Source organism: Hesperophylax consimilis, chromosome 22 (genome assembly GCF_061612785.1).
Source record: "Hesperophylax consimilis isolate HC1 chromosome 22, BYU_Hcon_1.0, whole genome shotgun sequence".
NCBI classification, from domain to species: Eukaryota; Metazoa; Arthropoda; class Insecta; order Trichoptera; family Limnephilidae; genus Hesperophylax; species Hesperophylax consimilis.
The window spans coordinates 8,022,555-8,038,234 of record NC_142857.1 but is presented as its reverse complement, the minus strand read 5'-3'; the positions used below and the strand labels follow the sequence as shown (position 1 = coordinate 8,038,234).

Sequence of the window (15,680 nt, the reverse complement as noted above, 5' to 3'; positions counted from 1 at the left end):
TAATTTAAAGTACCTACCGACAATTTCCCAATAAAAACATAAAGTTGGCATTAGCACAAATAAGGGATGCCAACTGCTCACCTTCTCGTATGCGTAAATAACTTATTTTGACAGCTGCCTTTGTTTATCCGTTCTTATATAAATGTGCGTTTATTTGTAATATCGGCTTCAAGACGCTTCTCAAAATGACGAGGCCGTTCGGCAGCAGTCGCGAAAAGAGGTTTTCAATAGACGATGCATTCGAAGAGGAGACAGACGAAGCCATTAAAGTTTACGGGGCCACTGTTGACCGTTCTCCCGTCAAGGCTAAATTCAGAGACACTGACCAATGCAGGTAATGACCTTTATATTAAACTACATTTAACACGGCGGACTCAATCGGCATCTTTTTTGTATCCTTCCGTCTCGAAAAAATTATTTAATTCACTTAAACAACAATATATCAAGATTTAGTTCACTCGAATTTACTTCTGCCAATAATTTATGGAAAGCTATAAAAGGAGCGACGAAAACAAATACACTTTAATGATATTCAATTCATAATAATATGTATCGTAATTGAATGAATCAAACGCCCCAAAATAGTTCGTGATCGTCGCCCACTGACATACATTTATAAAAACAATCATAGCAGCGATTTTGATTCCTAATCCCACACAATTTATGCTGGCGATCTGTTCGCTAGGAAAACCGAACAAGATTCAGAATTCCCGGAAATTTCAGATGACAAGATGCCATGCAATTATTAAATGGTATTTTTGCTATTGTCAATGCCATAACACAAGCTAAGTTTATAGTACACCCAGAAATTACGAATTAAAACGGTATGCCTACGCGAAAGTAATGTTGTAAAGTTATTGGTTATAAAAGGGTTATAATATCAAAGGTTGCAAAATCAACTTAACTCCCACCTAACACAACGAAAATTAAACTTAATGAAACCTAAATTTACAACAAGTAAAGAATAGCTTGTGTATGAACTTATTTAACCTTGTCAAAAATATGTTTCTAATTAGTATATTAAAACATTAAAAGTTTGAATAGAAAATACTATTGTTTGGACGATAATATTAACTACATTCTCATGCAAACATTAAAATATAAAACGGTTTTGCCAAAAATTTGGACTTTGTCATCTTTGATATTATATGACTGATAACAGCTTTGATCTTTAAACACAATTGTTTTAATTTTTTGTCATTTAAAAAAGAGAAGCTGTATGGGAGATTTATAGAAAAAACCTTTTCACCATGCATAACTTGTGTTAAAAAGGGAGTAAGTCGATCTGTCTGATTGATAGCCGAGTGTCCTGCTGCGATATTGGCCACCTTAATATATTTTTTTTATAAAATGTAATAAGTGTATTCAACTGTTCCTTTCCATTTTTATATTATTTAAAACTTCCTACTTGTAATCCATGAAATCACGGAAAAATTACGGAATCTAACTTGACTTGCCAGGATGAAAACTGAATTAAAAACATATTTCAAATATAGAATAAAAATAATCTTCTCGTAAAATATATTATTAGTAGGTACTTTATCTTATATCTGGATTTGAAAAGATTCTTCTTAAATTTGATAAATTATCCCAGTTCCAATTTTGAAAATGTCATACTAGGAAATTATATTGTTTCTTTCAGAACCTATAAATGCACAGACGACACAACTTCAAGAGATTCCGACTCGCTAATCCACGAGTATTTACCTGTAAACCAGACTACAGATGGCTATTGCTGGAAGCACCCCAAAGTCAGAGAAAACTGGCGAACCGTCCTAGCGGCGGTAACATTGCTCTTGGTAGGTACCGGCTTGCTAGGGATGGGGGCTTTCGCTGTGGCCGACCCAGAAAATGGCATACAAGGCGCAGTTTTCATTCTCGCTGGCTTAATTTGCTTTGTACCGGGTGCGTACCACGTGGTATACATCTGGCTTGCGGCACGGGGACAGAGGGGCTACGATTTCTACCATTTGCCTCTCTTCACATGATCGCAAGGCTTACAAATTATGTATTATTTTTCGATCTGCGATTAAACTTAAGGCTATTTATAATATGATTATTATTACCTGTCGACTGAAATGCATCGATGCATGTTGTAAAAATTTGACAATGGTTGCGTTATTATCTTTTAAAACAACTCATTGCATAATTTTTGGATATTTTGAAAGAGTCACTGATACCGTGTACGGGTAAAACGAGTTTATTTACAAGCATGATATTCATTAGCATAGAAATTATTTGTAATAATTTATACAAACCACTTGATTCTTTTGTAGAGCTTACAGAATCTACAATATGTAATTGTTGCTTTTTAATAATTTTTCTCAATTTTATTTGAGACTAAATTGTATCTTTTATTGTCAATAGTTCAACAGATTAAATAATGGCTTCTCACTTTTGATTTTATGAAATGAAATTAATTTTTATATTATGTAAAAGTAACCAATCTCATTTTAACTCGAAAACGTTATATATCTCAAATAGAATCTATCGAAATATCATTGAATCCCAATTTTATTAAGGCGTTTGTAGAATATCGAAGTAGAATACATATTTTTAAGTACATTTTATATGTGCTGTTTTGTAATTTTAATGTTCACACCTAATTTATGAACCGTTAGGTTATTAGTTACCTATCTAACATGGCAATAAAAAAATTATGTGTGAACATGGAAAATAGACGAGAGCGTATTTATTAATGTACGGAGTTGAGCATAAAGAATATAAGAATGGATGATACATACAGTATTTACCTTAGCTGAAAAACCGCCATTCAAAATTCAATTATGTTTTGCTAGTGACCAGGTTCTCCTGATCTTCCTTATTTCATATTTCTCTCCCCAAATTTCTTTTGCCTCACAACATACCCAAAATAATTTTTTGGTGGCATTGGAGGCCACTGGCTCCAGATGGGTAGGAATTCTGGTGTGGCCATTATAAAAACAAAAACAATTTTATTTCATTGAATTTATTCTTTATTTCTAAATGCCCAACTCCATTGATTATGCATACTTTATTTTATATAAACTATTTAAATTAAATTTGATTGTGATTAGGTTGTGAAGAGTTTAGTTTTTGCTTGTTTAAGACCCTTTTTTAAGACTGCCTAAACTTCCCTTGCCCTTCTCCATGACATTTTACTAACTTTGTCTGACTCCACACAGGGTTCTTTCTATTAACCAATAGAATTTTTAGACTCTTCTAGAACTCTTCTGCTAGGCTGTCAAATGACAAAAAGGCGCAATGTAGCTTTTTAAATTTGTTAATTTGACACATTATTTAAATTGCTTTCAATTCAATACAAATTTCGATTTGTATTCTCCTTGGAAAGTTAATTCATTATTTACAATATTGAAATTATTGTATATCACCAAAGATAATGTCTGAATTAATTATTGTAATTTAGTAACAAAAAAATTATAGTGAGGGATTTTTTTTTAATCATATTTGAAGTTAACAAAATAATTATTCTTTACGGTTTTTGAACCAACATTTTTAGATAATAATAAGTACCATTTTATGAGATCATGTGTATTTTTATAGATAGGTAGGTACCTAACTACCAGCAATCTCACGAATTTAATTTTAGTAGGTACCTGAAAATTTATGAAAAAAATACTACATGGCGATATTTTGGAACGCGCTGACATCTTAAAATCAGCTAGTGATGAAATGATTATATTATGATTTGAATTGTTTTTAATGATTTTTCAAACTATTTTAAGAATTATGATTAATGATTTTATATTCTTTTATACGAGTTGGAAAGACATCTGAATAAAATGATTGAATATTTAAAGCAATTAGCACTGCCTAACCAGCAGTAAACGCATTGACGTGATTAGCCTAAACAATGGTTTTATACATTGTTGTAATTTTTTTGCTTTCTTTAATAATATTTGCTGTGATAAATTATCATTGATCAATACAGGGTGTCCGGGGTAAAGTGCGCTAATTTCTGGAGGTGATTCTACATGATGGTAGAAGTAAAAAAGATAAATAACTTTTTCAGAATTCCAATGTTTATTTTTAAATTAAAAATATTTTTGCATGGCTGAATATTTATTTACCCATACAAACAATTCAACTTTTTTAACTTAAAAACTACCTTAAAGAGTTGGAATTTCCCGAAAGTTATTTATCTTTTTTAGTTTTTCCATGTCGAAGTTAGCGCAATTTACCCCCGGACACCTGTATAACATGGTGCTTATCATAAATACTGGATTACATTTAAATACAAAATTACGTGCTACTCATTTTATCTCCTTATCTGACATTTTTATGTGATTTTTGTGGGAATGAGTTAAAAATCAAGTTTTCTGTTAGGTACCTTTACAAAGTTGCCCTAAGTTGTAAGGAATAATTAAATGCATTAAAATATCAAATTCTATTAGAAAAACATACAATTCGGTACTTGAAAACACAAAAGTTTGAGTGTATTAATTTCGTTAGAGCCCATTTTGACTTGTATCCTTCTTTCTTTGGCACACAGAAAATAATATGTTTTTAAGAGAAGGATTAACCCGTAAAAATGTGAAATGCTTACTTAATTACACTATTTTAATAGGAATACATTCTCTTTGAAAATAAATTGAGAAAAATGTCATAATTAATTTGTTGTGCAGTCCCAGTCAAAGTCCTCGGTGATGAGCATTAGTAAAAATTTAAATAAGAGAAAAGACAGCACATACTGCGTATATTATTAATGAATATTTAATCTTGCAAATAATAATAATTCATTGTGTCTCAACCAACCAGTGTTGTGTTGGTTAATTAATTTTCAGAAGCATTATTTGCCGTCAATGTGCTTTGAATATTAATTCCTAGATCTCCTTTGTCTACCGATAGCATAGCGTTTAGATTTGATTGGGTTTTGCCCAGCAGAACTCAAGTTAAGTAATATTTTGGGTACTTGTGTATTATCACAAATCATTTTGAATACATTAAATGTTATGTTTTGTTGTTAAAAAAGTTATTACAGCCGCAATATTTATGCTACTGTAAATGTCAGAAAATTGATGAATATCATGTTACATGGGTAAATCCCGGCATTTAGCAATTATATTTTTACCAATTGGTAAAAGTGTGAAATAAGCGATGAGTCTATCCGAGCTTCTAGATATCAGGTCCCAACATGTTTATAATTCTCCTATCTTACCTAACCTAATCTCTACCCAAATGGTATTGTAAAAGACTGACAGAAGCTTGTAAATGCTTTCATTTTGAATTTTTACCGAAATAACAGTTAGTAACCAAAACCATTGAGCATAACCTAACCTAAACTCTTCAAAATGATTCCAGATAATATATAAGTACCGTATCGTCAAAGTAATCCATCACCGCGTAAATCATATGTGTCCACTTAACAGCAGAGACAAAACGGAGTGCATTTGTGGTGCACGGTGAATCCATTTCGTTATAGGGCAATTCAAACTTGAAAAAATCCTATTTCATTTCTACCGATGCATGTGTATTGCCGCTGTTGAAAGACATTTTGGGATCACGTATGCGGGGATGGTTTGCCGTCGACGATATAATTTTTTTTAGCATTGTATAGAAAAATCTCGGTTGACTTATAATCTTGTGGCCAGAATCACGTCGCCATATAGCGTGTATTTATTTTAAATTAGTTAATCTAGCTGTAAACTTTTAATGTAAGTTGAAAAGCAATCAAAAGAACTCTGATGATTAGTATGTATGTATCATCATATTGCATGAATTTAATGAGCTTTGTTTACATTTTTAACCTTGAAATTGTTGTGTGCCCATTGATTATTATTATTTAGTCTCGGAATGTATTGTGTAATTTATTGTTTATTGCAGACTGGTTTTACGAGGGGCCTGTATTGTCTACTCATATAATATCATCTCAAATTTGAACAAAAGTCACTATCCTCAAAAATAAAGTTTTCAGGTAACAAAGGAAGGAAATCAGATTTTTGGATTTTAACCCATTGACCTCATAATTGTTAAGCTAAAAAATTGGCCCTCACTTCCAAATTAATTTTATACCCCAACATACTACAGGTGGGGCAGAAGTAAAAAAAACTAAAGAGACTTAAATTTTTTTATTATGACCTGTATCATCCCATTTTTTTCATTAAGTTTTGAATACCACTTCAACAAGATGTCGGCCTTCAGCAGCAATACACTAATGTAGCCTATTTCTGAAGTTTTGGGCTGCTTTTGAAGTTTTGGGTTTGAAGTTTGAGGTTTAGGGCTGCTACATGCAAATCTGTATTTTTCTTTCATATATCTTGCAGCATCTCAAAATTGTATTTTGAGAGATGGTGACTTTCGCTTTACTATAATCCTGTCGCTGAGAGCTCTGTATTAACCCTTCTTTCTGCTAAATCGTTACCGTGAGAAAAGGAGGGGTTAAAATGGAGCTATTGGTAGTACGTATGCATTTAGTTGACTAAATTATATTATTTACACTACGAGGCAGCCAATCACGTATGCAATAATGTTATATTTTGAATAAAAAAGTCATCCAAATTTCAAAATTAATTCATGCATTCACGAAATTCTTTTTGTCTTAAACCATATTATAAAAGACAATGCTTTATTTTTTATTAATAAAATATTTTTTATTTGGTGTAAAAGGGTGCCATTGGTAGAAATTTTAATACTTTTCTAATAAATCCCCAACAAAATGGCTTGCTTCTAAAAATAATTCCAAATAATCTCGAATGTATGTATATATACATAGTTTTTTTCATAATGCGTTTTTAGATTTTACTAAATTGGTTTATAGTTTAGTACAATTGAGTTAACTTTGCACTCTTAAATATGATGTATACTAATAAAAATGATTGACAAATATGGTAATGAAATATTAGAAATATGACCACGAATATTATGATAAAATGGGTATGAAATAGGATGGTAGAAGAACTGTCAAGTTTTGCTAGCAACCTTCTGGGTACACGGCTCCGTGGTAAAAGTGTAGTTTTGTATAATATATTGAATTCAGGTGCTGTACTAACACAATTGTACACATCTTTCTCCCACTTTGATTTCTCCATTTGAAGTACTACAGTGAAAGCCTGTTATGACTAAATTAATCTAAAAACTTATTGATTTTACATAATGTAAAAATTCCTAGTCTCTAAGGTTGGTTCTAAGCTCAATCACATCAAATGAACGCTTTGTCCCATTTTGAAATTTGGACATTTAAACAGTCGTCGTTAAGTGTGCCGATTCTCAACCCCGTTCCAGCTTTTGATGAAATTGTGATCAGCTGTCAAGCATAACAGCAATGTCAATACTTGTCAGCTGTCAGATTTTGTCAAAAGATAAAACTGGCTGAGAATCAGAGTTTAACGGGGACCATCCAAGAATTATTGGGATGTCCAATAATTAATTATTCATGCAAACAAGTTTGTAACAGGTTTTAACTGTCTCATTTGTATTTTAAATGTATGATAAAATATAATATAGCATAGATAACAAAATATATTTACTAATTACTTTTGTCAGGGTGTGAGAAATACTGAATGCGTATTTAGTGCCTCTAGCTGTTGACTTGCGATGTATGTATATTGGAAGTGAATGTTCTTGGAGGGTATTTCACCACCTCCGAGTAAACTGTCGATTAGCACTATTTGATAATTGAGTAGCATGCGTTTCACCATTGAATGCGTTGAATAAATTTCTGTTATTACCGTATGGTAATCCTATTATTAAAGTTGCACGACAGTTTACTCATATGTTGTCTGAAATCCCCCCTTAGTTGACAGTATTTTTTGTGTTTTTTATAATCATTTCGATGTGTATCTTGCTTGCTTGTTTTTTTTTTAAATTTCTATTTTTCTAATGATTTTGTGTTTATTTTTATAATAATGTTTCTGTGATCTAATGACATCTTATTAATGTCTGATTATCCAAAAAATATATAAATCTTAACAGCAAACCACTTTTTAAAGTTGCTATCTTACAAGTCACTTATTTACATGTGAAACCATAGTTTGACACGGTTAAATTAACAGTTTGTGACATAACGAGTGTAGATTTTGTGGATTTTAAAAGTAGTTTGTTATTTCGTTAGTCCCTCCTTTGTCCACTTGCAGAGTTAACCGTGTCAAGCTCTAATTCATCAACATAAAATAATATTGGATATTCAGCATTCTATTGAATTCTGATTTTAAAATGTATGCCTTTTTATAAAATTGCAATATTTAAAAAAAAAAATTGACTTTTGTGCAATAATTATTTTGTCAATGTATGCATTATATTGCATACTTTTTATTATACATTATTCAGAAATCTCAAAAAAAGGAATATTATCTATTTTACATTAGATTGTATTTATTATTGATCAAATAATAAATTTCACTTTTATAAATTTTTTTGTCGTATAAAAGACAAAGTTTGCAATATTTTCTGATCATGAATAATTGATCTTTTGATGCAACAAATTTCAACCTCATATAAATGAAACTACTCATATATTTAAAAAAAATCTATCGGCAAATAATGTCTTTTTATGATAAATCAGTAAATTATTGATATCTTTTTGATATTGGTGAAACAAGATCCAAGTTAATGTTATGAGACCAATATACAATAATTTATTGAGTGCAATTTTTTTTTTTTTAATTTTTTGTTCCCTATAAATTTTCATTATTATCACTATCCAATATTGTAAATGTCAAGATATTTATGTTAAAATTGTTGAAACTTAAAGAGATCTATAATATTAAGATGATGGATTATAAAACATTAAATTATAAATATCATTGTATTAAACTAAACATGAATGAATTTCTTATGATTTTTTGTTTAATTTGTAATAAAGCAAATTTGACTTAATAAAAACGTAATTCTAATTTTCTAAGTTTTATTTCTAGTATAGCCGTGTCCATGTGTAATTTACATTGCTGTGTAATGGATAGTGTTGAGCATAAATAAACCACTGACTGGATCAATATCTTCTGGCTTTTTGTATAAAACAAATAGTTCCTCTATTTAACCGTATTTGGGGATTTGGTAAGGAGACAAATGAAAGAGTTTGTGAGGTCACAGCGTTCATTTGAGTCAGTGCAGTTGTGAGATGACTCTGAACTGATGCTCATGCAGATGACGTAGATCGACGGTGAATTCCCCGAGCCAAAGATCGACACCGGGTCGGTGGACATTATCAGCGGCGAATCCTCCATGTCGAAGAGCAACATCAGGTGTAAGCGGCGATGAGGGCGGTGGAGTGGTCGAGGCAATAAAGTCGGTGACTTGACACGGCGTTGGTGGAGACCGGATGGAGACTTGTAGATGTGTTCAGCACTAAGGATGATGTTGAGTCTTCCTGGTACGGCGAAGATGTCATAGGGCCTAGGTGCGTGGGTAGCGCAGGCCAGGGATGATATCCAAGGCCAACGTGCTAATGTAATCTTGCGGAGTTGATGCTTATCAGTAGCCTCTCCTTTAAGGTTCGTGCAACGCCGGGTGTAGTAAGTAGGTTCGTGGCCTGTAGTGGCGCGGTGGGGTAATGACGGCCGATCAGTTGGCAGCAGGCGCTCTCAGGGTACTCACTTGTAACTGACTTTTGATTTACTGACTGTACCTCTTGACGCTGCCGTTTATATAGGCGCGAATGCATCGAGAATATTCCAGCGAGTAGGTACATGGGCAGTACCTATGATGTTTTATTAGTAGGTTCTATATGATGCGTTTTACACGAAAGAACATTCACAAACATTCTAATAGCTTACCGCTACACATAGATATGCCAATATATAGACAGTACAATTCTCACTCGGGGCCTACTTATTATACCAAAAAAATATAAATGTTTGAAATGTCAAAATTACCACACAACAGGAACGAACCACTCGGCCTTTTGCTTCCGATTGAGAAATGAGAGTCACAAACTGACGGACATCTCGCTAATATTGGATAAACAATATTTTCAAATCCGTCAAAACTACACTAGAATGAGGTAGTTCGAGATCAAAATATTAAACAACCATAAATGTACCACTCGGCCAGCACTCACCTTTTAACAGTTTATTCCATAAATTTTTTCATTGGTTATGCAACAATATGATATCACAATATTTCGGTTCCAATTGTCGATCAGAGTTATACCCCCCTGGCGTTGAGTAACTCCTACAAGATGCACTACAAATGTTCCATACAAGAAGCGTAATGTAAGAAACGGTTGAGGTGGGAGAGGAGCGGGGGTAAGTAAGGGTTATAATTTTTTACCAGGCGAATACCGCATAGGAGTCCCAACTGCTCCTAACCATCTGAAGCCAGAGAGACTATACACTACTGAGACAACAAACAGTAATGCATACATTTTTATATGTTATATGGAGCCTAAATTTTAGATAAGTTTATAATGTGTGTGTTATGTAAGTTTGTTTGTCTCGCTTGAAGCTTGTCAATTACATTAGTGTCCTACCCAACACTAGTCATGGAAAGAAAAATTAAGTGATTACATGTCACCAATGTACAGTTAAAACTCATTAACCCTACAGGCTTTTAAATATTTATACCTACATGTCCCAACGATGGCGAAATTACTCATGGAATTTCGTAATGCTTCCGAGGTATTTTAAATGTGCTATATACCTATTTCTTATTTTTGAAGTTATCATAAAAACAAATACCATTTTAGAAAGCAGATAAAATTATCTTTCCGATGTTTATATTTTAAATAATCTTTGATATTTCTAAATAATAAAATTTTAATATCAAACATGTTAATGTTAACTTAAAAACCTCAATGAAAAATTTTGATTCGAAAAGTCCATAATTTTGAAAGAATTCGATTTAAAAAAATACATTCCTTTTATGTAGGGAATTAGTAAGAAAAGTCACTTCCCTTTTTATACTGTTAATATAATAAAAAAAATATGTTTTAACTTTCAACTTCCAATGAAAATAATTCTGCTAATTTGTAATCATACATTTTTTTTAGTATTTTATTCATGGAATCAATTCAAATATTTGGGACATGTTAGAAGAATTATTTTTTATTTTTCCAACAATGAACAAACCACAGAATAACAGATATGAAAGATCTTGGTATCATTTTAGATGAAAAAATTGCAAACAAAGGTATAAAAATGAATGACCAATAACTTTAACTCTGTACAAGCTAGATTTACCCTCTCTAGTTAATTTCGGTTTTAAAATAACCCCACCTAGGAGTAATTTCATAATACAACTCTCCATCGAATTCCGCCACCTCGCTTAGAAAGCCTAGATAATGTGAATACATGTTCCCTACAATATAAAACAGAACACAAAGCTATTCCTCAAATCCCATAATGTAGTTTATGTTTTTTTTTTTTTTTTTTTAAACAAATTCAATTTATTCAATAAATAAATTTACAATGTGTGATATACATATATATTTCACTAGTAATAAGATAAGATATTATGATATGATTAATATTTATTATTTTTCAATGTTCTCCCATAAAAAGCAATTGCTTGTGTGTATGGGATGAGGTATTATTTGTTTAGTTTCTTAGATTTTTATTTAATTTTTTAATTTTTTGTTTTTGTTTTTCTTTTTTTTTTTTTTTTTTTTTAAATTTAGTTTAGGTTTTCAGTATATTTTTTTAATTGTGTTTTGAATTCTTTGAAACTATCATTTAGTGATCTTATATTTTCTGGCAATTTATTGAAGAAATTTGTTCCTAAGTATTTGTAGTTTTGCTGACCCAAAGTTTTTTTACAAATCGGAATTGGTAACATGTATTTTTGCCTGAGATTTGCTATGTTTTTGAATGGTACGGTTTTGTTTAGGATATCATCTTTGTAAACTTGTAAGGTTGCGTGATACAGGAAAAGAGTATTTAATTTTCTGACTTTAAATTCTTTGAAAATGAGTTCAGATGAATATAAAAATGATTTCTTTAATATTATTTTAATTATTAGTTTTTGCGCAATGTAAAGAGGTTGTGTGTGAGTTTTATAGGCGCCCCCCCATCCTATTATACCATATTGGATTATGGATTGACAGAATGCGAAGTACGTCATTCTCAGTAGTTCTTTATTTAGAATATGTCTCAAGCAGCTAAAAATTAAAGTTAATTTTCGTACTCTGTTTTTGAGAATGGTTATATGTGGTATCCATTTTAGGCATTGGTCAATAGTGATCCCTAGATATTTGGTTGAAGTTTTAATTTCAATATTAGTACATAGTAAGTTACAGTGGTGTTGTTGAGTGCTTGGTGCAGAGTGAATTCGAATGTTTATTTCATGCGTCGTATTTGGTTTGTTTATGAAAAATGGTACGTAGTGTGTTTTTTTAGAGTTTAACGTTAGTAGGTTATTGTCAAACCATGTTTTCAATTCATTGATGTCTGAATTAGCCTTTTTGTTCAGTTCTAACCATGTGTTTGCTTTTAGAAGAAGCACTGTGTCATCTGCATATGAGACAATTTCCCCGTATTTAGCAACTTCAAATATATCATTTACATATAATATGAACAAAAGTGGTCCTAAAACTGTGCCTTGTGGTATCGAGAAGTTATTACTTTCGGAATCACTTAATTCATTTAATAATTTTATTTGCTGTGGTCTATTTTCCAAAAAGCTTATAATCCAGGATAGTACCGTTCCATTTATTCCAATTAATTTTTTTTTTTTTATTAAGTTAGTGTGTGAAATACTATCAAATGCTTTCTTAAGGTCAATAAATATTCCAATGCATTTTTCATTTGAGTCTAGGGCGGTATATATAAAATTAGTTATTTTTGCAATAGCATCGTGGGTGCTGGTATTTTTTTTGAACCCATACTGTTTAGAATTAATAATTTTATGTTGTTCTAGGAAGGACCAGATTTGATTTTTTACAATTTTTTCGAATATTTTTGATATATTTGATAAAAGGGATATAGGGCGGTAATTTTGTGGGTCGTTTGGGCAGTCAGCTTTATAAATCGGTGTTATTATTGTTCTTTTGTAGTTATCAGGAAATACACCTTTTATAAGGCTTGTATTTATTATATGCGTTAGGGGGTAAATTAGATATTGTTTCATTGTTTTTAATACGTTTACATCTATGTTGTCATAACCGGGTGTGGAACCCCCCCTTAAATCATCGATATTTTTTCCGACATCAGTTTCTGTTATTTTGTTGAAATTATTATATTGGTGTTGGGAAGCGTGGGGATTCTTTTTATTACTGTTGGGACATGTTTTGATGGCGTTAGCCAGATTTTTTCCGACATTTGCAAAATAGTTGTTTAGAATATTACAGCATTTTTTGGTGTCAAGTTGGACATTATACGTTTTTTTCCCATCTGAAATTTCGGATACACAACTGTTCTTTCTATTCTTATTTATTATTTCGTTTATTGTAGTCCATATTTTTTTATTATTGTTTTTAGCATCTAGAATTAATTGGGAGTAGTATCTGTTTTTCGTTTTTCGAATTAAAGTTGTTAATATGTTTTTATATTTTTTATAATAAGAAATAATTGATTTTTTGGCAGTCGGTTGATTAGCTAATTTGTAAAGTTTGTTTTTTTTTCTAACTGCTTTCACTAATCCGATAGTGATCCAGGGTTTTATTTTCTTTGTTTTAGAGTTTTGATGCAGATTTTTAATTTCAGAGGCATTTAAAATGTGTTCTGATAATTTTTTTTCAAATAATGATGCACATTGATTGGCGCACTTACTGTTTATTATTTCAGTCGATTTTTCGGTTATGAGTGATTTTTCTAATAGTTGGTAGTTTAATGTGGTTTTTGTGGTACTTGATTTAGGTAGGTTTTTTGTTTTATTTTTTGTTTCATAGTTAAAAAGGGTTGCGTGATGATCAGTTATATTTATCTTCCAGGTTGAGGATTTGATATTTTTTATATAATTCAGGTTTACATTACACCAAATATGGTCTAGACAAGATGGCGTTTGATTTGGTACTTCACGGGTATAGTTGTTGATGCACGATTTGAAGTTAAGATGAGTCATCATGTTCAAGAAGTTATTTTTTTCTATAGAATTATGGTTATTAGAAATATTTATGTTAAAGTCACCACATATAATCGTAAAAATCTTTGTTAAATTATTCAGGTATAGATAAAGTTCGTTTGTAAAATTCGTTATGTTTGATTTGTGTGTGCGGTAATAATAATGATTGGATTATTTATATAGCGCCGTTTTCGTGAGAAAATCACCTCAAGGGCGCGAAATATTGTAATGATTCTATAAATAGAATTTTTAAATTTAATATCTATTTTTAAACAGTTGACAAATTCAATATTTACTTCTTCTGTGTTTATCACTTCACAATCGTCACGTACAAACATAATTATTCCACTATTTTTGTTTATAGATTTTTTAGTTGCTATTCCTCGGTAGTTGGGTAGCGCACTTATGTATTGATCGCTGTTGGAGTGTGTTTCAGTTAACCCTATGCACACCGGTGATGTATTTAAATTATTAATATTTATTAATAATTCATCTAGATTTCTTGAGATACTTCTTATATTCATATTCAGCACTAAAAAAGTAGAATCCCTATTTTGACACCATTTGTTAATTTCGGTAACGTTTTCGCATATTTCTTCTGTAATGTTGTAGTTTTGGTCAATTTTTTTTGCAATGTAATCATCCATGTTAGTTGTAGTTGATTCGTTCCTTTGCAAATTGTAACATTTTTATGCGTTGTTTGCATTCTTCATTGTTTGCTTTATGATTTGTTGGAAAAGAACTTTTTTTCAAAAGATTGTTATTTGTGCAGTTTATGCACTTTGGGACTTCATTTTTGTTTTTACAGTCTCTAATGCCGTGATCTCCAGCGCAATGAGGGCAAATAGGTTTTTCATTTATTCTTAGACAGCGCGTGGCTGTGTGGCCGTATTTTTGGCAGTGGAAGCACTGCATTAGTGGGTTGCAGTCTTCCACCTTTATTTGGGAGAAACTCAGGTTTACTTTTTGTTTTTTTATTAGTAAATTTCTAATGTCTCCAGTGCATTCGATAATAATGTTTTTTTGTTTATATTTTTTTATGTTGATTGTTCCTTTTATTTTAATTTTTTCTTCCATATATATTGTTTTTATGTCTTCGTTTTGTAGGATTAAGTCATTCATAAATTCTCCATTATTATAATTCTCGTCGATTCCTTTAAAAATCATACAAGGACTTTTCTTTTTTAAATCGCCCACGTTTATTCCTTCTAGGTTCATTTTTTCTATTTCGTTTTTTGTCTTGATCCTATCTTCTTCTTTATTAAGGTTAATTATAAGTTGGTTTTTCGATGTTTTTCTGATGCTAGCAATACCAACGCCAGTGTTTGATATCTTTACGTTCTTAGTTATTATTTCCTTGATGTCTTCTTTTTCGTTTATTGAGCTTATAATAATGGGATATAAAACCGGAGATTTGTGTTGCGCGCTAACTTCAGCGTATGTTTTTACATTTTGATTTGTTGTGATTATTTTTTCTAATTTTTGACTGTAATTTTCATTATTAATAATTATTTGGTCTTGCAATTGAATTATTTTATTTTGTAGTTTTAATTGTTCACATTTTATTGCTTCTTCCAGCTTTTTAATATTGTTTTCCAAACTTTGTTTTATTTTCGAGTCTTTTACAGTTGTTATTTTATTAATATCGATTCTTATGTTTTCTATTAATTCCTCCATATTTATATTTTTATTAAATTAACACTTTAGTGACATCTATTGGCTTACTTCTAGTTTTTGAAAGATATTGC

General features: G+C 31.0%; 1 protein-coding gene across 1 annotated transcript; it reads left to right on the top strand.

Annotated features, from left to right (window-relative positions):
* Positions 1-82: 82 nt before the first annotated feature.
* LOC149412783 (transmembrane protein 230) lies at positions 83-8,695 on the top strand. The gene is made up of 2 exons (XM_089644933.1): positions 83-334; positions 1,643-8,695. Exons 1-2 carry the CDS (start codon positions 186-188, stop codon positions 1,986-1,988), a joined length of 495 nt encoding a protein of 164 aa, XP_089501059.1. The 5' UTR covers positions 83-185; the 3' UTR covers positions 1,989-8,695.
* The last annotated feature ends 6,985 nt before the right edge of the window (positions 8,696-15,680 follow it).

Coding starts and splice junctions, on each gene's coding strand:
- LOC149412783 (XM_089644933.1), top strand. CDS start 186: ATGACGAGGCCGTTCGGCAGCAGTCGCGAAAAGAGGTTTTCAATAGAC. Junction 335..1,642: donor AGAGACACTGACCAATGCAG/GTAATGACCTTT, acceptor TGTTTCTTTCAG/AACCTATAAATGCACAGACG.